The 22078-nt window shown below is 45.5% G+C and overlaps 1 protein-coding gene across 5 annotated transcripts in view; it reads right to left on the bottom strand.

Moving 5' to 3' along the window:
* SCAF11 (SR-related CTD associated factor 11) overlaps window positions 1–22078 on the bottom strand; it is an 867779-nt gene that overhangs the window by 805348 nt on the left and 40353 nt on the right. For all 5 annotated transcript variants that reach the window (XR_015295546.1, XM_086919086.1, XM_086919088.1 and 2 more), the window contains exons 2-3: window positions 19022–19094; window positions 950–1110 (exon numbers count right to left, since the gene is read on the bottom strand). Coding sequence is in view for 4 of the 5 variants with exons in the window: in XM_086919086.1 (XP_086775212.1) it covers window positions 950–1110; window positions 19022–19079 (219 nt within the window). In the remaining variant the exon portion in view is untranslated. The remainder of the gene's footprint in view (window positions 1–949; window positions 1111–19021; window positions 19095–22078) is intronic.

The raw sequence follows: 22078 nt of genomic DNA, 5'->3' as shown, positions 1-22078 counted from the left end.
GATACCTGGTGTGTACCTTCGTGGCTTACTGTAAAAGACCCAGCAGGTACAAATGATTGAGACTCAGTACTCTGCTTCACACTGAAAACGTCTTCCTATGTTTTAAGATGCTTCTGTGTATTATGCACAAGGAATAGTACCGGGGTGTGAGGTGTATGCTCAAGACTACCTAGGAGGCCTGGACGCGGTAAGCAGGAGGTGACCTCACTATGCAGTCTGTCTCTCTTATTTTGATCAGCCACTACTATCCTGCACCCTAAGGTTCCTGAGGAAGAGGTGTCCTGCCTCGCGGATCCGGAGGCAGCGTTGCCCCAGCAAAGGTGCATACATGGGCACTAGAACATCCAAGGGAGCAATACAGCTCCCTCCCATGAGGTTAGGACTGGAGTTGTGCTTCCGTAGAGCTGCAGACACTTTAAACATGACTATTTCAAAGTGGAATACTCTGCTAAAACAGTTTCCATTGATTTCAGGCTGAAAATGAATGATTAATGCAGCTAAATTTCCATATGTGTGCCGCTAAATTTGCTTATGCATGCCACAATATCCTGGGGGTATGGTGAATTACCCAGTGAATGGTAAATTTACTAGGCAATAACCAAAACAGGGTCCAAGTGTAGTTGCTTGTTACAAATGAGCAATGGTGGTCCTTAGTAGACAGGGCTATGCACACTACACTACTCCGCGTTCAATATCTACTTTTTACTGTATAGTATTGGGAACAATGCTGAAGTATCAATCAGTGCTTTACCTTTTAAATCTCTCGGTTAAGCGCCTGAATTAAAAAGCCCCGCAATGCAGATACCAATTGCATAATAAAAGTTATTGCTTCGCCACACTGGAAAAGAAATGTTTGACTCTTAAACTATACACTAGCAAACACAATTATTAGCACAAATGAAGTCAACATCTAAAAATACTACAAAATGAACTAATAAAGCGCACTTACATCAGCCCATTTAAGTATGCAGGTCATGCAGAAGACATGATGGCAATTATCTGGAAAACCAAGTTCTTGTTCCAATAAGCAGCTTAGACAAATGGGGCATGTGTCTGTCTCACTGTATATCACAGTAGCGGTTGAAGAATTGTTTTCTTGATTTTCTTCACCTGTTAGAAAACAAGAATCATCAATTTAAACATTTTGCACTTCCTAAAACTGAACTTTAGTTGAAAACAGCTACGTCTACGTACCCTAAGGCAGCACAGAGTAATTTTCAAGTGAACAAATACAGCTATCACATTGCCCTTAACCTGTGAAAATGTGTTAATACCACCATCCCTTTACAGTATCTTCTACTTCACCACGTTAAATACTGAAAGACAAAAAGAGAACAAAAACACTAAACTATACAAACACTCTAAAGCAACGCATGCCTGCACTGACTTCACCCCAAGAAAAATGGCCAAGTGCAGTTCTTTTATATACAGGCAGCACAGTATATGTGCTGTCCTGAACATGTCTGGTCCTGCCGAATCCACCCACACCTATTCTCGTCACTTCCACCTCTGTTTACTAACATGGACATAAAATCAAGAGGTGTCAAAACCACACAATATGGGGAGATAGTAAGAGTAGTCACTATAAAGGAGAGTAGTGACCAGTTCTCCATGCAGGCAGGCGGTGCATAGAAGTCTGCACTCAGTGCAGAAAACTAAGTGGCCTGCAGCAGTAGATCTGCCCTTCATACATCCGAAGTAGAAACACGGAGCATCATTAATTTGTAGAATAGCAAATTGCTGATATTTAGAATTTGTGTTAAAAAATAGTTAGCACCACTAGAGAAAGAAAAAAGTTGCTAGGTCAAGCATAGAATGTTTTGGGAGGATAGGAGCAACTAGGTACAATCCTTAAATTAAAGATGCAGCAATAAAAGTAGGATATAGGTAACTCCTTTTCCACAGAGATTTTGCAGCCATACCATATGTGGAGTGAGAAGCACTAGGTATGGGGATAATAAACATAGGGGAGTTTCTCAAGCACTGAGAATTGCTGTAATTAGGCAGGAGGGTGAGTCGGATGGCCAAGGGCTCTAAAAGAGGCCACTTTTCCAAAGTCAACAATAGCCAAAAATACAGAAAAAACAAAATACCTTTTATTTCTAAAGCCACTAAACTGGAGGGCTGAACCATTAGTTAGCTATTGGGAGGTATAATTCCCAGCATGGCTTTTGGTACAGTCTGCAATTCTTATGGAGAGGTCCTGTCCGCCAGTAAATAAACTTTGAAAGCAACACTTTTCCTGAGTAGATTATTCCAGTGTTGAGTAATAACATCAAGTTTGTTTAGGAGATTCAAACCTTTAAGAGGTCTCACCTTTTATTAAGGTAAAGCCATTTGCTTTGCTATACAATACCATTAGCAATGCAAATGGCTTTAATTTAATCAAAGGGGAGACCTATTGCATTTTCAATGCTTGCTTACCCTTCAATGACAAAGTCATTCACCACCATTTCTGGCATTCAAGTAGAAATAATCTTGGTTATTAATCTCACATCTCTTTATATCCTTTCTGACTTGGGAGTTCCCTGCCATTACAAACCACAATCCTGCTTTTGTTCCATATCCTCACCCACCTCTTTACAAGCTTTCTACTACCAAGCCATTTAATGTACTTCTATTGCTTCCCCGTAAATCTTACCTTCTATAGAATTTGTCCACCTTCTAAAATCAGTAAAAGTTTGTGACCTCATACAGTGGTCCTGTAGGACCACACCATCTGATTTACAAACTCAATAAGGTCTCCTTTTAACAGCCATTTGAATACTATCTTTGATAACTGTTGATCCGTTAAACCAAATAATTTGCCTTTGGGTAGTATACACCATTTGTGTGTGCAAGTTTTCCATCTTTCAAATACTTCTCCAGCTCACATTAGCAAAATTGGGTACCATTTTCTGAAATCCACTTTAGAGTAAGCTTCACCAAGAAACACTTCACACCAACCTTAAAATCTTGTCGAACCATTTGGAAAATATTTCCCCATCACTACCACATATTTATCCTGTATGCCAATAGTGCACATTGGTCAGATTATATCTATTGCAACTCTTGCCCACAACTTCACTGGCGAGAGGGAGCAGTCTTGGAGTTGGGGGGCATAATAACAATCCATAAGGGAGACTGAGCAGTCCCAGCAATTACAGATCGATAAGCTTACTGTATAAACTGCAAATGGTGTTTCGTAGTCAAATCTGAAGAGCGGATGGAAGAAAATCGAATTTGCTTAGGTAGGCTTCAGACGCAAGGTTAGTACTATAGGCCAGGTTTTAATTGCTTTTAATCTGCTGGAAGTAAATTAAGATCAGCAAGCAACATTTATATATAGCTTTTGTGGACCTGAAGACCACCTTAGACCTTGCCCCCTGGTCAAAGCTGTGATAGTGCCTTCAGTCTGTGGGGGTTCCGGTACCTTTGTTATCAATATTAATAAGACTATGCCCAAGTTCCATGGGGGTAGGAGGGTGAGCAGACAGAACGCAATCCGATCCATAGAGGTGTTCGCCAGGGATGCGTTCTTGCCCCTGTTTTTTTCCAGTTTTGTTTTATTTTTATAATGGCGTGAGAAATACTTAACGTGTTGTAACCATGATTCGCCCCCCCAAAATGAACGGTGTATCAATTCCAGCTCTCCTTTTGCTTAGGACACCATTTTAATTTTACATGCTCCGATCAGCCTCCATAATTTGCTCGACAGTGCCCACAACTTTTGCGACTGAAATGACCTAGAAATCAATACATAATACACAGTACATGATATTAAATCAGCATAGGTCTTAAAGGGAGAGTTTGGGGTTGTGGGTGGATGAAGGAATTTGTCTGTACAAAGGCCCTCACTTTTACTTACCTAGGCATTAAAGTTGAGAATAGTTTATCCTGGAAGCCCCAATTTGTAAAAAGCAGAGCTTTAATGATTCATGGAGGCACGGCTCATAAAGTCTCCTTTACCAAAGAGTATTGCCTTCTATAGATTTACAAGTGATGGTTTAATAAGCCACCCTGTATGGCACAGAAATGTGTTGGTATGCAAACACATGCGTTGACCACAAGACAAAATTATTCTCTTAGATCTTAGTAAATGTATCTTTAAGCACTCCCTTTGCGCCTTTATATGTGGACTTGCGCTGACAGAAAATAGAACATGTGGCAATTTTTCAACCTCTTATTTTAGGTAAGGCTGTGGGGCAACTCCCCAGCTTGTCATATACAGCAAAGGCCTTCATGAGATTCTACGGTTGGATGCGGCTGGAACCATACCCTAGGCTAGGCACGTAAAGGATTGATTTGTAAACCTTGGTTTTGAAACCATGTGGGCGGATCTTTCCTCTAGCTATGGCATGCAAAATGTAAGTTAAAAAGCAATTCTGGAATGTTACTGTGACTTAGTCAAAGGAACTGCATCGAGGGCAGTTTATTGGTTAAATTCCTGGAAGCAATGTCAGTAACGCCATACGAGCCACTTTAATGAGATCGTTCCGATCCAGGCTAAAACCCTTTTTAATCAAGTTCCAGTTTGGTATTCTGGGAACTAAGTTTTATATGGCAACCTCGCCCAGTAAACCTATTGTTAAGTGTAACGAAGGGGCATAGAATTTACTGCCATGTTCTATTCTTCTGCTAAGCTTATCGCCCACCCAGAAAGAGATGGTCACTCCTATTATGACATTCTTTGGGTTTTCGAAACTTCATGCCTGCCTTAAGAATATTACCCACTGACACCTATTCTTAGTGTGCTGCTTGAATACCTTTTTATACAGGGGGGGTTTAAGAGTAAAAATGTAGCCTTGTACTTTTAGGTTATTTATTTTTAGCATCATGACTATTCTACACTGCATTTACTTAACAATATATATTACTATTCTGTTGTATAAAAGTTAACGCAGGGCATAAATGTGTTTTAAGGGGTTTAAACATGAATAAACAGAGCCAGAGTCATTGAAAATTCAACAGGTTGTAATGGTTGAATATTTGTCTTTTGAATCCTATCACTTTAGGCACATCACTGAGATGTGCCTAAAGGGGATTCTGGGTTGAACAATGTTGAGATCCACGCAAAGCGCACCTACCTGGACAGAATTTTTTGGGTGTGGAAGGTTTCCTTAGATGGCAGCTGAGCCTGGGACCAAAAAAGCAGGTGACTCCCTCAGAAAACCAGGCAGTTTTGCAATCTATAATTTTGAAGTATCCACAGTATGTTTTGGAGTGCTTCCTATTGTGGGCACTAGGCCTACCCACACAAGTGAGGAACCATTTTATCGGGAGACTTGGAGGAATGCTGGGTGGGTGGAAGTTTGTGGCTCCCTGCAGAGTCCAAAACTTTCCATCACAGACAAGTGTGGAAAATGTTTTTTTCCCCTCCAAGGTTTGAGGTTTGCAAAGGATTCTGGGTAAGAGAACCTGAAAAAAAGCCACACAGGTCACCCCATCCTGGATTCCCCAGGTTTCAATAATGTACATGTTTGTTATGTTTCTCTCGGTGCCAGCTGAGCTAGGGTCCAAAATCCGCAGCTTAGGCGCATTGCGAAAAAAGGGTCAGTTTTCACTGGAAAAATATGATGGGCCCACATTGCGTTTTGGGCCATTTCCTGTCGTGTGCACTAGACCTACACACACAAGTGAGGTACCATTTTTATCAAGAGACTTGGGGGAAACACGGAACAATAAAAGAAGTGTTATTACCAATTGACTTTCGATGCATTTCTGCCTTCCAAATATAGGAAAATGTGTAAAAAAAAAAAGTCATTTTTAAAAATGTCCTCTAATTCACATGCTAGTACGAGTACCCACAATTTCAGAGATTTGCAAATAACCACTGCTTCTAAACGCTATAGTGTGTTCCATTTAGGAAATACATGGGTGTCCTCGACACCTATTTTCACTATTTATATTATATTTTACCAAATGAATTGCTATACACCTGGTACACAATGAAAAACCATTGCAAGACGTAACTCAGTTAATGGCTTTGTGTAACGTGGTTGCTTGTTGAACCTACAAGTCCTATATATCGCTGCAAGGGTTCAGCAGACATAACAGTATATTGATTTAAAAAATCTGCCATACTAACAAGAAGTTATAGGTGAAAATATTGGCACAATTGCAGTTTTTTAGGTCTCGTGACCTACAATGCGCGCAAGCGCATTGAGGGAACGAGAATTCAAGTGGCCAAAATCATCGTCAAACCAAGGGCTTTCAGCCCCGCGGTTTTCATGAAGTTCACGTGAGTCATGTGAGCAAACAAGCACGCGCCTCGCAAAAGGCTCTCCTCCCTCCCCACATCAAAGGCATCAATCACCCTCCCACAGGCTTCCCCAGCGCTGCCCCGCCCCCTGCTTCACGGCCAGGCCATCTGTTCCCTGGCAGACCTCTCACACCTCCGTCACAGCATGCCTGTGCTCCTTGATTTATTTAGCAACAGTGCCGCTTCCAGACACCTCCCACCTCTGACACAACATGCCCTTAGGCCTTTATTAAATAACAGCGCCGCTTTTACTTTTTTTGTAAATCTTTCATGCCTCTTGCGTCCTTTTGCCACTTTGCTTCCTTTTCTAGCCACCTCTGATACAACATGCCATTAGGCCTTTATTAAATAACAGCGCAGCTTTTACTTTTTTTGTAAATCTTTCATGCCTCTCGCGTCCTTTTGCCACTTTGCTTCCTTTTCTAGCCTCTTATTACGACCTGCCTCTTCAATTACCTGCATGCCTCTCTGATTACCCTCTTCCCCTGCACGCCTCCTCTTCCTCACTGGTGCCATTGTATCCGCCCCACCTCTTCCCCCCTGCTATCATGTTCTCTCCTCTCCTTCTCTCTCTACAGATCGCACCTTAATCCTTAATGACGCTCCTTCTTTGCCTCCACCACCCTCCCGTGTCCTCATTATCACTCATCATCCCAACTCGCCAATAATTATCACATCTCCCCAGGTTTTACATTTTCATTTCCACAATCAATCACTTATTCTAGCCCACTTTAAGCATTATTTTTGAATTATTGTGCACGGGCGCACCGCTTTAAATATGGTCACGCCCCCAATAGCTTTAAGTCTCGCAAATGCAACAGGTTTTGCATTTGCCCGAGCTTGAGCTATTGCAGCTCTCTCTGATTACCCTCTTCCCCTGCACGCCTCCTCTTCCTCACTGGTGCCATTGTATCCGACCCACCTCTCCCCCCTGCTATCATGTTCTCTCCTCTCTCTACAGATCGCACCGTAATCCTTAATGACGCTCCCTCTTTGCCTCCACCACCCTCCCGTGTCCTCATTATCACTCATCATCCCAACTCGCCAAGCATTATCACATCTCCACAGGTTTTAATTTTCATTTCCACAATCAATCACTTATTCTAGCCCACTTTAAGCATTATTTTTGAATTATTGTGCACGGGCGCACCGCTTTAGATATGGTCACGCCCCCTGCTTTTATGTTTTAAAAAAACAATAGCTTTAAGTCTCGCAAATGCAACAGGTTTTGCATTTGCCCGAGCTTGAGCTATTGCATCTGACTGGGGGAGAAGGGTGATAAATGAAGAAAAAGTTGCGTTTTATGATCCGGATGAAAGGTATTTTATTTGCATGTTTCCGCGTTCAACTACATCCCAGCACCCCAAGAGAAAGCATTACATCAAACAAATGTGCTTGTATTTGTAAACAAGAAGAACGTGCAAGGATAGGTAAGTGCACAGGGGCAAAATACAGGGAATAATGTAAACGTTTCTCAACTTTGTCATGTAGACAATTCCCTTTTGGTGAAGCTGGAGTGGACTTGTTTTTTGTTGGCTTAGCTAGTGCCGCTTTTACAGTGCGGGTTAGAGCTGCTTTTATGAAGCTTAATTTGTGACGGATAGGTGCCGGGGCTTAGATTACGTGGCAGCTTTTATTGAAATATGTGTCTGTTAGCCTGCCTAAGAAACAGCACAGAAATCATATTAATCAGGAGGACATGTTGTTTAGAGGGAAAAAGCGGAGACTTTTAGCACTCGTGTTTATTTTACTTTGGCGAGAGCTACAGACGCTTTCACCATTTCTGGCCTAAAAGTTTCTCAGGCGGCCTTTGGAATCCGTGCGTGTCCTTTCCAGGCCATAAAGGCCTTTTTTACTCGCATATAAGCCTTATCATATGTGCCCAGCCAGCTGCAGTCACTTGCCTGTGTGTTAATGTACATAAAAACGTTAGACAATAAACACTTGCGTGAAAGCAACTTATCACCCAATGCACGTGCATGCATCTCCCTGTCGCCACCCCAGTCTCCACTGCCCTCTCTTCCCTCCGCCCCCCCACAGTCGTCTGCTCGCCTTCTCTACACCAGGTCCCATCACCCCTGCAGAGCACCCTCGTCTCCCCTCCCTCGCCTGTTGCACCATGCCTGCAAACGCTCCACGCATGGACCTGTATGGACACCAACAAGAAAGCACGCACTGTAACAACAGCATGTTTGTTGTGTGGATTATTTTCCTTTCGAGAATGATGTCATATGCAAAGCCACAAGGTAACACAACTGCATGACTTGCAATTGAACGTCACTAATGCAATACTTTTAAAAGTAATGGTATGAAGCGGATTTCAAACTCATTCGTTCTTTATCATGATTGCAAATCAGACACAGCCCGTCTCGTGGCGCAGGCGGAGACCAGCTGTAATTAAAACATAGGGATGATAAATGAATACAATTTTGCAATGGTTCGCATCACTTCATGGTTTGCTTTATTTTGATATCGATTGTTGGCAAAGATTGAATCCACATAATGTGTTCAATGTTTATCCTTTCGTAGTTACATGCCTGAATCTACTTCAGGACGTCCCTTCAGACATCATAGGCTGGTTAAACTAAAACATCTGTGATTATTGATTACATGTATGGCCTTCATGAACGCCCCCCCCCCCTCTCTGCCCCTCTATCTTTTCTCTGTGGTATTGTACTTTAAAGGTGTTGGTGATTACATCAGAGGCACCACCATCATTTGTCTTCAAAGGCTTGAAGGCAATCTGCTTCCCTGCCCCCCTGGTGTTTATGGCTTTTCTCGCTCGCTAATGCGTTTTTTCCCCTCCCACCCTTCCTTGGATGTCCTCCACGTGTGGTCTCTGCCTCTCGCCTCTCCGTCCTTCACAGCCCCTCTCTGTCATGGAGTCTCAAATTTGGGGACTACATCTTCAAAACAAGCCTGTTCATGCTGACACTTGCAATTAGAATCATTTCTTCCTTTCATCCTTTCCTTTCCTTACTTCCTTTCCTTTCCTTTCCTTACTTCCTTCCCTTTCCTTACTTCCTTTCCTTTCCTTTCTTCCTTTCCTTTCCTTACTTCCTTTCCATTCCTTTCTTCCTTTCCTTACTTCCTTTCCATTCCTTTCTTCCTTTCCTTTCCTTACTTCCTTTCCTTCCTTACTTCCTTCCTTTCCTTACTTCCTTTCCATTCCTTCCTTCCTTTCTTTCTTCCTTTCCATTCCTTCCTTTTCTTTCTTCCATTCCTTCCTTCCTTCCTTCCCTCTCTCCCTTTCATTCCTTTCTTTCCTTCCTACCTTCTTTCTTCCCTTCCACATTATCACTCAGCGCCACCCCGGCATCACTCAGCGCCACCCCGGCATCACTCAGCGCCACCCCGGCATCACTCAGCGCCACCCCGGCATCACTCAGCGCCACCCCGGCATCACTCAGCGCCACCCCGGCATCACTCAGCGCCACCCCGGCATCACTCAGCGCCACCCCGGCATCACTCAGCGCTACCCCAGCATCACTCAGCGCTACCCCAGCATCACTCAGCGCTACCCCAGCATCACTCAGCGCTACCCCAGCATCACTCAGCGCTACCCCAGCATCACTCAGCGCTACCCCAGCATCACTCAGCGCTACCCCAGCATCACTCAGCGCTACCCCAGCATCACTCAGCGCTACCCCAGCATCACTCAGCGCTACCCCAGCATCACTCAGCGCTACCCCAGCATCACTCAGCGCTACCCCAGCATCACTCAGCGCTACCCCAGCATCACTCAGCGCTACCCCAGCATCACTCAGCGCTACCCCAGCATCACTACCGAGCATCACTCAGCGCCACCCCAGCATCACTACCGAGCATCACTCAGCGCTACCCCAGCATCACTACCGAGCATCACTCAGCGCCACCCCAGCATCACTACCGAGCATCACTCAGCGCCACCCCAGCACCACTACCCAGCATCACTCAGCACCACTACCCAGCATCACTCAGCGCCACCCCAGCATCACTCAGCGCCACCCCGGCATCACTCAGCGCCACCCCGGCATCACTCAGCGCCACCCCGGCATCACTCAGCGCCACCCCGGCATCACTCAGCGCCACCCCGGCATCACTCAGCGCTACCCCGGCATCACTCAGCGCTACCCCGGCATCACTCAGCGCTACCCCGGCATCACTACCGAGCATCACTCAGCGCCACCCCAGCATCACTCAGCGCTACCCCAGCATCACTACCGAGCATCACTCAGCGCCACCCCAGCATCACTCAGCGCCACCCCAGCATCACTCAGCGCCACCCCAGCATCACTCAGCGCCACCCCAGCATCACTCAGCGCCACCACAGAACCACCACAGAACCACCACAGAACCACCACAGAACCACCACAGAACCACCACGACCCAGTTAGTAGCTAGAGATAACAAGCACTGGTGTTGCTAATAAGTCTCGTAGTAGGAAAGTTGGAGCTATTACAATTGCAAATAACAATGCCTTTTATTTTTGTTTTCATTTTCAAAACATAAAGGGCTTTGTCATTTACAAAACCAATAGCTCCAACTTTCCTAATACGAGACCTATTGGCAACGCCAGTGCTTGGTTTTTTTTTTTTTAAACTCTTTCAATTGTTTAATTTAACTGTTATTTTCTATAGGAAAATGACCCCTTGCTGAATTCAGACTTTGGTCTACTTTTCGGAAATGAATAGCTTTCTGGGATCCATCATTGCTTTCACACTCATTTCTACCTCTACCTGGAAGGAGGGTGAAGGCACAAAAAAATTAAAAAAATAGGAAAAATATGCTACGTCCCAGTAAAATGCAGCAACTTTGTATTAATTTTTGGTTTTCTGATAAAAGCGTGCCTGTTCCTGAAAGCTGGGTAGATGGTGATTTTAGCACCACAAACCCTTTGTTGATACCATTTGCGGGGGGAAAACAGATTCTTTCTTCTGCAGCACTCTCAACATTTTCCCCCCAAACCTCAAACTTTTGCTCTAATTTGGCTAATTTCTCAGTCCCCTTCAGAATCCTCAGGACGTTGGACAAGGACGCAAATTTGGCATGAATACGTAATGCGGACAAAAAAAATTACAGGGGCCTTAGCACTAACACCCCCAAATAGCCAGTAAAGGACTTTACTCAGGTGGGAAAAGGCCTAGCTGAGAAGGGGTTAAGATATGTGCTGGACACTGGTGAAAAGGACTTCCCTAGCTACATGATGGCTTCACTGAAAACAGGGATGTTTGGTATCAAACATCTCTTATTGTTAAACATACACTGATGCCAGTGTTGGATTTGTCAACACATACAGCCAGAGGTCACTTTTGAGGTGCCCCTTGAAAACCTACCAGCCTCTGGTGCCCTTGTGGACTGGTTTCTACAGCCTACCACCAGAGACGCTGTCTTGATCTTCTAGGATGAGAGCCTTTTGCTCTTAGGAGACCCAGAACAAATGCCTGTTGGGGAAGAAGGATGACCACCACCTACCACAGGAGGGCCTGTTGATTAGCCTTCCTTGGGCAGCAAGCCTGAAAGGGCTACCACATTTGAAATGCAAATCTGGCTTCCCCTCACAGGAAAGACAGTAAACCCCTCTGTCCAGGACCCCCCATGGCACCTGGACAGGCGGGAAAATTAGCCAGTCAGGTAGGGGTGCCACCTCCAAGCTAGTCTCACCCCCAAGATCTCCTCCCCTAAATTCAGTATTTAGGGGAGCCCCAGGCACTATAGAAGCAGATCCCGATAACCTACAAAGAAGAACATGAACAGCCGCCAAAGCAGAAGATTGAAGAGAGCACCTGAGTTGGCCCCAGGCTTGCTGTCCTGTCTGCTGTTCACTGTCGAACATGCACACCAAAGAAGTCTCGTCCTGCAGCTGTGCGCTGCCAAAACCTGGGAGGACTGCCTACCTTTAACAACTTGGACTTCCCAAAGTTCAGCTGAATTGTTCCCTGCAGAAACTCTGAAGGAAGAGACAGAGGCCTCCGGAACAGCCAAAATCAGACACCTGAAGCCCCCACTGCACCCATCGCCTCCAGCCAGACTTGAAGTGGGCCACCAGTGTCAACAAGGTCCCTCAGCCCTCCAGTGCTCAAGCCCATCATGGTTTCACCTCTCGTGGAATTCAATGATGCCTCCTTGCAGCCTCTGCACACAGGCCCCCTAGACTGCTCCAGTTAAGAAAACACAACGCCTAAAGACACCACTGCATCTGTCAAACACTTACCTGAATGATTTTCCTCTGATGACTTAAACATCTAAAGATACTTGCTATTTTTATAAATTGGTGTTAATCTCTTAGAGTTGTGTGGGTCATTTACTGATGATTGTGTGCATTTGCAAATGTCTTGCACTCCTCGGTTTAAAGTGCAAGGCTGGTCGACCACACGTTTAGAGAATGCAAGATCCATTCGATGTTGATTGAGTAGGTTGACCAACACCCTTTTAGGCATCAGGGGACATGTTTGCTCTGGAGAGAGCCACATGTTGTCACCCCTACCCAGTGCATGACAGAGCAGCTTTACGTGTTTTAGCCAGGGGATTTTCCCTGCCTCCCTTTTGGTCAGTAGGTCCCTTAGGTCCTCCCTGTAACTTAGCAACTCTGGGGTAGCCCAGAGACGCCTCCAGTACATCAGAGGTCGGTTCGAAATGACCCCCGTATAGGGGCCAGACCCAGATCTAACCTTAAAGGGATCAGAGGTGTACTTTGGGGGGAGACCTAATAAAGCTGTTCTCAGTGGTGGACAGGGGGGTGGCGCTAACATGGCCCCAAAGCTCTACCCCATAGAGCGCCCCGCCTCTCACCTGGGCCTTGTAGATCTCTATAGGTGGTCCCAGAATTTTAAGTGAACACTCATTATGGACCTTTAAGATACCGCCAGAGGATTGGGCCAACTTCATGTTTGCCTTAGCCATCTGCAGCCCCCATCCCATCTTATCATGGAGTGTTACTCCTAAGTAGTCAAAGGTGGAAACTCTTTCCAGCACCGTGCCATCCAAATGAGGGTGTGGGCAGTTAGATGATTTTGCATTGAAGACCATGTATTTGGTTTTAGAGAGGTTGATCTCCAGGTTTCCTGTTCTGAAAAAAAGAGCAGAACGCCTCCAGTGTTCGCTGAATACCCCTGGAAGATTTTGATAACAAGAGGATATCGCCAGCGAACATCAGGGCTGGTATCTTGTGGGCTGCTAAGCTGGGAGAATCTAAATCCCTCGCACCCAAAAGATGGTCAATTAGTCCATTGAGGAATAAAGAAAAGAGAGTGGGGGCCAACACACACCCCTGCCTCACTCCCCTTTCCACCGGAAAGGGAGCAGAGAGCTCCCCAAACCTCCCATACCTCACCCTCGCAAAGGTTCAGTGATGTAAACGTTTGAACAATTGGCACAGGTATGCTGGGGCACCCATCTCTATCAATATGGGCCCAGAGCTTGTCCCTCTGGACCAGATCAAAGATCTACAAAGATCAAATACAGACTACCAGCCCCCAGAGTCACCGTCTTCCAGAAGACCAATTGAAGTCTAAACAGTTGGTCGATGGTAGAGACCTTTGCACGAAAGCCCGCTTGGAGGGAAGTCAGGATCTGTTGTTCATTCATCCAGCACTGCAACCTCATTAATAAAAGGCGGGCAAACAGTTTCTGCAAGACATCAATGAGGCTAATGAGACGGTAATTAGCCGGATCAAGTGGGGAGGCCTTTTTATGGATGGGGAGGCCTTTTTATGGATGGGGATGATCTCAGCCCCCCAACCAAGCTCGGGGTATTTCCATGCCATGAAGAATGGAGTTAAAATATAAGGGACCCATACCTTCTGCTCAATCAAAAAATAGATCTCCTGGGATTCTATCCAATCCCGGAGCCTTCCCAGAAGACAAACTTCTAAGGGCCGCCTTAATTTCCTGCATGGTACAAGATTGACAGTCGGAGTCATTCGCCTCTGATAATACGGAGGGGGGTGTACTCTTTACTGGGGGACATAGTTCTATCAAGGAAGCAGTGTCAGTAAGGGAGTACAAAAGGCCTAAAGTGGGCTATCCAAACCTCTTTGCTCAAGTTGGGTGTTAAAGCGGGCGTCCCCTCTGACGAGCTTGATCTCACTAGGTTCCAAAATGCGCCATAATCACGCCTATCCAAGGCTTCTTTGATACTTACCCATCTTAGAGCCTCCCATTCCAGCTTCGCCTCCGCAATTATGCTTTTGTATGCAGTTCTAGCCACTCTAATGCTCTGCACAGAACCAGTTTTAACCTCCCTAACAAGTGCACATTTAGCCTCCCTACAGATTTTGTTGAACCATTGGACCTGCTTTTTTGGTTGTGTCTTATTATTAACTGTAGTGTAAAAATACTCCGCCATATTAGCAAATAGGTTGGTGTGAATGTGGTCAAGTGCTTGAAAATATGAAGGAGCATGATTCACAGCCGGAAGTTCAAAAGCCTCTGCAAGCGGATATAGATCAGCTATTGTTTCTGGTGCTAGCATAAACTTGGCCCATCTAACGCGTCTGCCACCCGCTACTGAGATTAAGTTAGTGTCTGCGCGAATCTCCAGCTCCCCCGATCCATGTGAGTGACCCAGTGTATGTTTTAGTTCTAGAGACAGAAGATTATGGTCACTATCTACCCTTAGTATTACGCAAAAAGCCCTTCATTGAGCCCAAAATTCTACATTGACAATAATATAGTCAATGGTTGTACTTTTCCCCACTCTATTAAATGTAGAGTTCCCTGGGACATCAGGAGGGAGTCTGCTATTACAGGCTCTAAGAGAGTGGTTTACTAAGAGCTTGTTGGCGACTGGCTTGAAGCGCTTTGCCGGGTACATCGAACACTCTTGGATATGCCAGATGGAATCCTCTTCTAGGGTTACAGAGGGGATCCCTACAAGAGGTTCGAAGTGACAGTTGAAGTCGCCCCCAATAATTCTGTGTCTCGATGGAGGAAAAGATGAGGAGCTCATGGAGAGCCTCTAGCATAGATAGCCCCAACTCATGAGGGGTGGGGCGCAAATATGTTAACCACCACCATCAGACCATCCATGTATTTAAGGGTGATGGAGAGACTATTCAGGGAGTGAGAATATTTTACTTTCCCTGTGCACCTCAAGTGCGTGGATACCCAAATGCAGTCCCCCCGATGGTCTGCCTCTGGGTCCCTGTACAGCGGGTGGATGGTAAGTTGCAAATCCCACCCTTATGGGGGCAGTCACCATCAACATTTCTTGAAACGTGCACAGATCATAGTGGTCCATCAACTCGTCCCATTCTGGATTGGATAACTTGTATCCCAGCCCTGCTACATTCCAGGATACTATTAATGATTTTGGGGGTGCCACCCTTTGAGGACTGGGTAGAGTAGAGGAGGGCAAGTTGGTAGGAGGAGTCTCCGCTAAATTGTCCCGTCCAAATCCATCTCTTGCCGAGCTTGTGTTTGCGCTTGTGCTTAAGGGGATTGTTACTAGACCATCTGGAATATGCCCTCCTCAGCCCGTGTGCCCACCTCCACAGGAGACCTAGCTGCGTTAGAGTCAGTTTCATTGGACCCCAGTGAATAAAATAGTCAATCTACATTATTCAGGACGCTAAAACCATTGGCTATATTGTATTCCACCTCCAGGCCGCTTTGATGAAAATAAGTTGGTTCAAATTCCCCAGGTACTATTTCCCGAGAGTAGAAATACCCCAAAGGAAGTGGATTAATTGCACCCATTTGACAGGGTCTTCCCCAATCAAGAATGTAGTTGACTACTCTGGGATCCCAGAAATTAACAATCACGCAGTCCCCTCCAATATATTTTGGTTTGGTCCCCAGCCAAGTAACTCTTCTAGCAAATAGTATTTCCCCCTGACCCGATCTCATAAGAGGTCTATATCTGTTTAGCCAAAAGATTATTTTATTCTTCAGCTCAATGTATGTTTCACTTCGTTCGCCTAACAGAGGGACACCGCATAATACCACCACGTACGGGGAAGTCTCAGGTGGCAACTGGGGGCAGAGTAGTAATTGTCAGTTTCCTTTTTTGGGAGAATTGATGTTGGGCTTTTGAGGCACCAGAACACCCCCCCCCCCCCCCCCCCCCCCTTCGGCTGCCGATTACTACTGGGTTTTTGAATTATAGGTGGATCTCGCATGGGATGAGTAACATTATCCGGCTGGACCCTGGGACGTGTATTGGGACAGGAGCAATGTTGTTGGGGGTGCGTTCACGCATGTTCATTGATACGAATCATTGTACCTGAAGGCCAGGTCGAAGCCCTTCATTAGTGCTAGGACCCTGGACCACCTGGCCAGTGTATCCTGCAACCAATGTCGAAGGCTTATTCCTAATAGGTATGGGCGGCTGTTCTCCTCGACTCCTATTGTAAATTAATGAGACAACTTTATCAATTCTACTCAAGATTTTAAACTGAGATTTGATAAGTTGTTCCATTTGGGCCTGGAGATCGATTAATAAGTGAGTGGCCCAGACCGGGGGTGCTAGAGTGGTGAAAGGGGTGGCTGGCTCATCCTGGAAGGTGTCTAGGGCAGGTGTGGTTGTCTTAGGTTTTTTTTTTGCGATTTTAATTTCTTATTTCTGGGGCGATGCTTAGGTGCCTTTTTAGTCACCGTGGGAGCTTTCACAGGTGCCGGATCAGTAGGATAGCTAACGTCTTGCACTATCTGTGCTCAAGGAAGTTCAGCAAAGGAGGAGGCTAGCAGTGAGTCAGGTGAGTTACAAGTGCCTAACGATATATTCCCAGACTGCAAAGGGGGAGGGGGGTATAGCTGGGGTAAGGGAAAGGTGTCTTTCGGTGTTCTCGATAGCCGATGCTACCACCCCTATTGTTTTTTGTAACATTTTATCTATGGCAGTTAAGACTCGGAACCGGGGGTATTAGAGCTGCTTTTTGTCGTGTAAGAAGGCGAGAGGTTGGGGGATTAGTTTTGCACATGTTGCTACACATACAATGCTTAATAGTTTTATAATAGCAGTACCCCAGTATTCCACAATTTGCAAAGAGCACTGATCATTTCAAAATTAACAAAAACACCATTAAAAGCGCTATAACGGTGGAATATATAGAATAGTCTCTTTAGAGCCTAGCTTTGACTGAACAACAAGCAAAAGTTATCAGATAAAATAGTCCAAGTCCAAAATCTGTGCCTCCAGCTTAGAGGGGTGGCCCGGCCCGGCCTCCTTTGGCCACAGACGGCCCGTCCTTTAACCGGGCTTAGCCCTGCGCCGCCCGGGGAGTTCCAATGGTCTTTAATGCACCGCCTGGCGCAAAATCGGCGTATGCGGCGTCCGGCCGCAAGGGCTCGTGGGGGATGTAGGCCCCCCCTCCCCTCCCTCGGCAGCCGCGCACTGGGGGTCAAACAAGGCAGCGGGGGAGACCGGCATCAAGCGTCACCACGCCTCAAGGACCAAGAGAGTAAGTCCCCACGAGCAGATGGCGTCCAGAAAAAGTGTTTGCCCAAGTGTACATTTGTTAATGTAATGGGACCCTTGATGTCTCCCGCTCTCAGTGGCCCTCCCGCATTCTTCAGCTTGACAGGCTTACACGCGGCACTCCACACTGCCTTCTCCCTCTTGCGGGGGGGGCTCCCTTCGCCTCATGCACACACACTGCCCAACTTTCCCTTCTTCCAGGGGTATTTGCGGCATGCAGCACTTGACTGTCCTGCACCTAAGCACTAGCCGTCTCAGCTACCTCCAAACTGCACCGGGACCTCTCAGCAGGCAGGCGCAGCCGGGCCTCCTCTACCCGGGCCTGCCGGTCAGGCGCTAACTCCTCCCGCAGGCTGGGCACTAACACCTCAGGCTGCTCTTTTCACGCCTGCTGCTGGAGGCTCGCTCAGCTTGCATGCGGTGACCCGGGCTGTACGTGGGGGACATGACGCCACAGGACAGCTCTGTCTACGGCCCCTTAAGTTCTGGTCGCCTAGTTACTTTTGCTGCAGAAGCTGCGCGCGGTCCTTGCCGTCAGCCCGCGCCTGGGAACACCGCAGCGCTCGTGGCTCACAGACTCGCGTTGTATGCCTAGACAAATAGCCTCACCAAACCCACTTGTTTCCATTTTGAGGAATCCTCAAAATGGATAGTATTCCACCCAATCACAAGTGGCAAATGAGACTGTCGAGTTTTAAGTTATTTGTTTTACCATAACATCCACTTGTTAGCAGTGATAATATTAAAGCACAGTGGTGTAGTTTCAACAAGTCACATAGTAAATACAATGGATTTCAGCACACACCCGATTTAAATAATGATGCAAGTCAATTTGAATCAAATAAAAAAAATATATTGTCTTGCCTAGAGGACTCCTTTTAATATAGCATTAACACACAGTAGACTTAAAAGAAACTACAAAGCCATGGATTAAAATGGGAGGAGGTATACAAAATGACCGACTTCATTACTTTAACCCATTGCGTGCTTGTGACAGAACGGTTCCGTCACGGCCCGCTCGCCGCGTTCTATTAAGCGGGCGGGGCCATGACGGAACCGTTCCGTCACAAGCACAGCCCACCAGAGGCTCGTGACGGAGCGGTTCCGTCACGAGTACGGGAGCGCCGCGCGGCCCCCCTCCCCTTTAGCACTGTGGCGGAATAGCCGCTGCAGCTAAGGGGTTAATGACAAAAAGCTAAACAAAACCAGTTACTAGTTAAACTGAATAAACACAAGGATAGAACAGATGAACCAAATCAAAAGAGAACGGTGAAAACATTAGATTTTACATTTTAAACATCTGGGTTCTACAACACCAAATGAAAAAAACAACCACTAGCATCTTGCTTAAGTAATTACTTTGAATTTCAAAAAAGCTTTACCTCCTTGACGTTCATTTTGTTCATTTCCATCTGGTAAACACAATCGCTTGTTTGTCATTTCTACTGGAGCAACCTACGAAGATAAAATTTTAAAGAATGAGAGGTTCAAGCAAGTCTAAGAGGAAATCAGTATGTACCAAACCGGTCTCTCACCTCTTAAAAGGACACCAAATCAAAGGTTGAAATGCAAATAAAACATAGATAACATGTTCATAAACTTAGATGGATCAGTATAGTTCTCTACTAAGGGCTTGTGATCTAATTGAAAAAAAGAAAAGCCCACAAGTCACCAAGCCTGTTAGCTAAAGCCTCATTATTTTAAACCAGTAGAATATAAACCGGAGTGGAAATTAAACAATGAGAGCATTCATTTGCAACAGCTTCAAGAAAAATACATATATTGATTGCGCCAGAGACACTCAAATATTATGCCAATAATGTCAAATCAAAAATGAAAACTGGCTGCTGGCCATGAGGAGAGCATGAACCACATGAACTACCCTCCTACAGCTACTCTTTGCATAAAATTAGGCACTACAAATTAGCAAAACAACTAGAGGATTCAGTAGCAACCCACACAGGAAACAATCACTCATTTTCCGGAAGGAAGTTTCAACTCTGAGATCATGGAGGAACCACTGTGTGCTACTAAATCCTCTATGTGTAACAGTCTGATTGGCAGCACCTGTCCACCTAGGACTTTAGGGAAAATCTGTGCACATTAGCCATGGAGAAGAGACACTCCTCTCCCTACGACATTTAAATAAGGAGCTGGGCAGGGTACCTACTGCATATTGTCACCTTATACACCCTGACAAAGCAGAGCTAAAAGGTGTGCATTCCGATGTTGTTAAGGCTCAGTATGGCTAAGCCAAAATGGTAGGTGAATCAGTGTTGATGTGGTATTAACTTAAGTAGCCCAGGGGGTTTGGCCAACTCTGGCTTCCTCCAGGAGTCTGAATGACTCATTGGATGGGAGGCTTTACAAGCATAAACACCCAGGATAACAAATCTTGGAAGCTCCCGTCATTAAATTGAGGGAACATTCTTTGCCAGCCTTTAGTACCTACAGAACTGTTAGCCAAGACCAGGGACGGCAGTGAAAGTCACATATTGGACACCCCATCAGACTGCCCAAAACCACTTGCAAAGTATTAAAGGCTGAGCAACAGGTCAAAAGAGAACCACTAAACAACTCTGAAGAGTGACTGGATATAAATTGGACTGGCTAATCATGATCAAGTACATGCAGACTAAGGTGCCCCTGAAGGAACCTGCATGAGTGATAGACTTCTGTAACTTTCCTATTTACCAACTAAAGGCAGCAGCTCCCTCATCTGGACAATCAATGCATTAATGAGTTTTTGGTAAAATACATTAAATGGCCACAATAGCCTTCCCAACAGTATCACCGGCATGTCGATGGATAGGTTACATTCTGCAGTATTGTCATCACTTAGTTTGAAAGTTATATAGGTTCTTCTTCCGGATGTCCATGCCGTTCATGGTCTGCTCGAATTTGCCATCACCTACAGAAAGCCTTTCACAGTACTGGTAATCACAGAAAAATGGAATGTGCATGTCTCTTGGACAATCCAAGCATACAAGGCCAAGCTCAGCAATCTAGAATAGCCCGTTGTAAAGCTTAAGGTAAACAATACTAGGTTATACAAGCACTGGCGTTGCCAATAGGTCTCGCAGTAGGAAAGTTGGAGCTATTGGTTTTGTAAATGACAAAGCCCTTTATGTTTTTAAAATGAAAATAAAAATAAAAGACATTGTTATTTGCAATAGTAATAGCTCAAACTCTCGTGAATGCGAGACCTATTGCATTGCAAATGCTTGTTTCCTTTATCGCTCCAACTCGGATCAGTAACTACAAAGAAAAACAAGGCCTGTATGCTTGGCTAATGCTAGTTTTCACTGAGTGGGGTAGTGGTTAGCATTAGAAGAGGAGTATCCAACGTAAGCCCACGAGGGCCAGCGATTGAGAATATTCACATAAGATCCATTTATATACAATAAATTAACTGTTTCAACATAAATCATCAAAATCCTCAAAAGGAGTTATGGATCCAGCCTCTCAGGACCATTGTTGGACACCTGTTTCAGCTAGTCTGTGGGATTGGAGAGGGAACATCACTGGCGGTGGTGATGCATGTCGGCCCATGTGACACATTCTTCTGTCTAAAGAAGACAGATAAGATTGTTATCACCCAGGCCTTCAGTTTGCAATGATTTGGTCTCTGGTGCGCATCACTCTCCATTAATTATTTGGAAGCTTTCTTCCTTTGTGGGAGAAAAAGGAGTTCTTGATGCGCCTGTGCCAAATGTTACACAGTCTGCGACAATCTGCAAGTGCTGTGAAACGCTGACTCTGAAGCTCTCAGCAATAAATCAAACCTCTTTAGAGCATCTCCGCATGCCAGCAATCATAGCATTCCTTTAATAAATGCAGACCAGTCTGTCTCCAAGTGCAGGCAATCACAGAATTGCTATAATAAATGCACCCAAACTCCGCAGTACTGTGCCCTATTGTCCCCATTGCAGACAAAGTGGGTAAACTGAACGGTCTTGTTTTGGCAAGCAAATTTCCAAAATACTGCTTATACGAATAACATTATAAATGACATATCTGAAGGAACAACAGAATGAACGAGCTTGAGGTGAATATTACTTTGACATGCAAATGCGCTATTTTGCGCAAGTGTAAAAAGCGTTCCGAGGGACATCGCTTTTTTTTCAGTTTTATACTGGGCAACCCAATTGTATTGTAGCGCTTTGCATTTGCACCGGTTACACTAAACAAGTTCACGTTAATTGTTTAGGCAAGGTATAATGTAATTTGCCCAGAATCACGGATGCTGAGCTAATGCTGCGACTATAACCTAGTTTCCGAGTTGGCTTCTCTGGCTATTGTGCCACACTCCTCTCTCCTGGGAATGTTACGGAGAAGAGAGGTGATGCTGCATTGAGTGAGGTGAGGGGGCAGGGGGTTGGTGCGGGCTAGGTGAGCCGTAGGCCTTAGGAGGGACGGTGTGGCAGGTGGGAGGCTTA

This window comes from Lissotriton vulgaris, chromosome 1_1 (genome assembly GCF_964263255.1).
Source record: "Lissotriton vulgaris chromosome 1_1, aLisVul1.2, whole genome shotgun sequence".
In the NCBI taxonomy this organism is placed as follows: domain Eukaryota; kingdom Metazoa; phylum Chordata; class Amphibia; order Caudata; family Salamandridae; genus Lissotriton; species Lissotriton vulgaris.
Note: the sequence above shows the minus strand (reverse complement) of the source record. Positions and strands in the feature narration are given on the sequence as shown.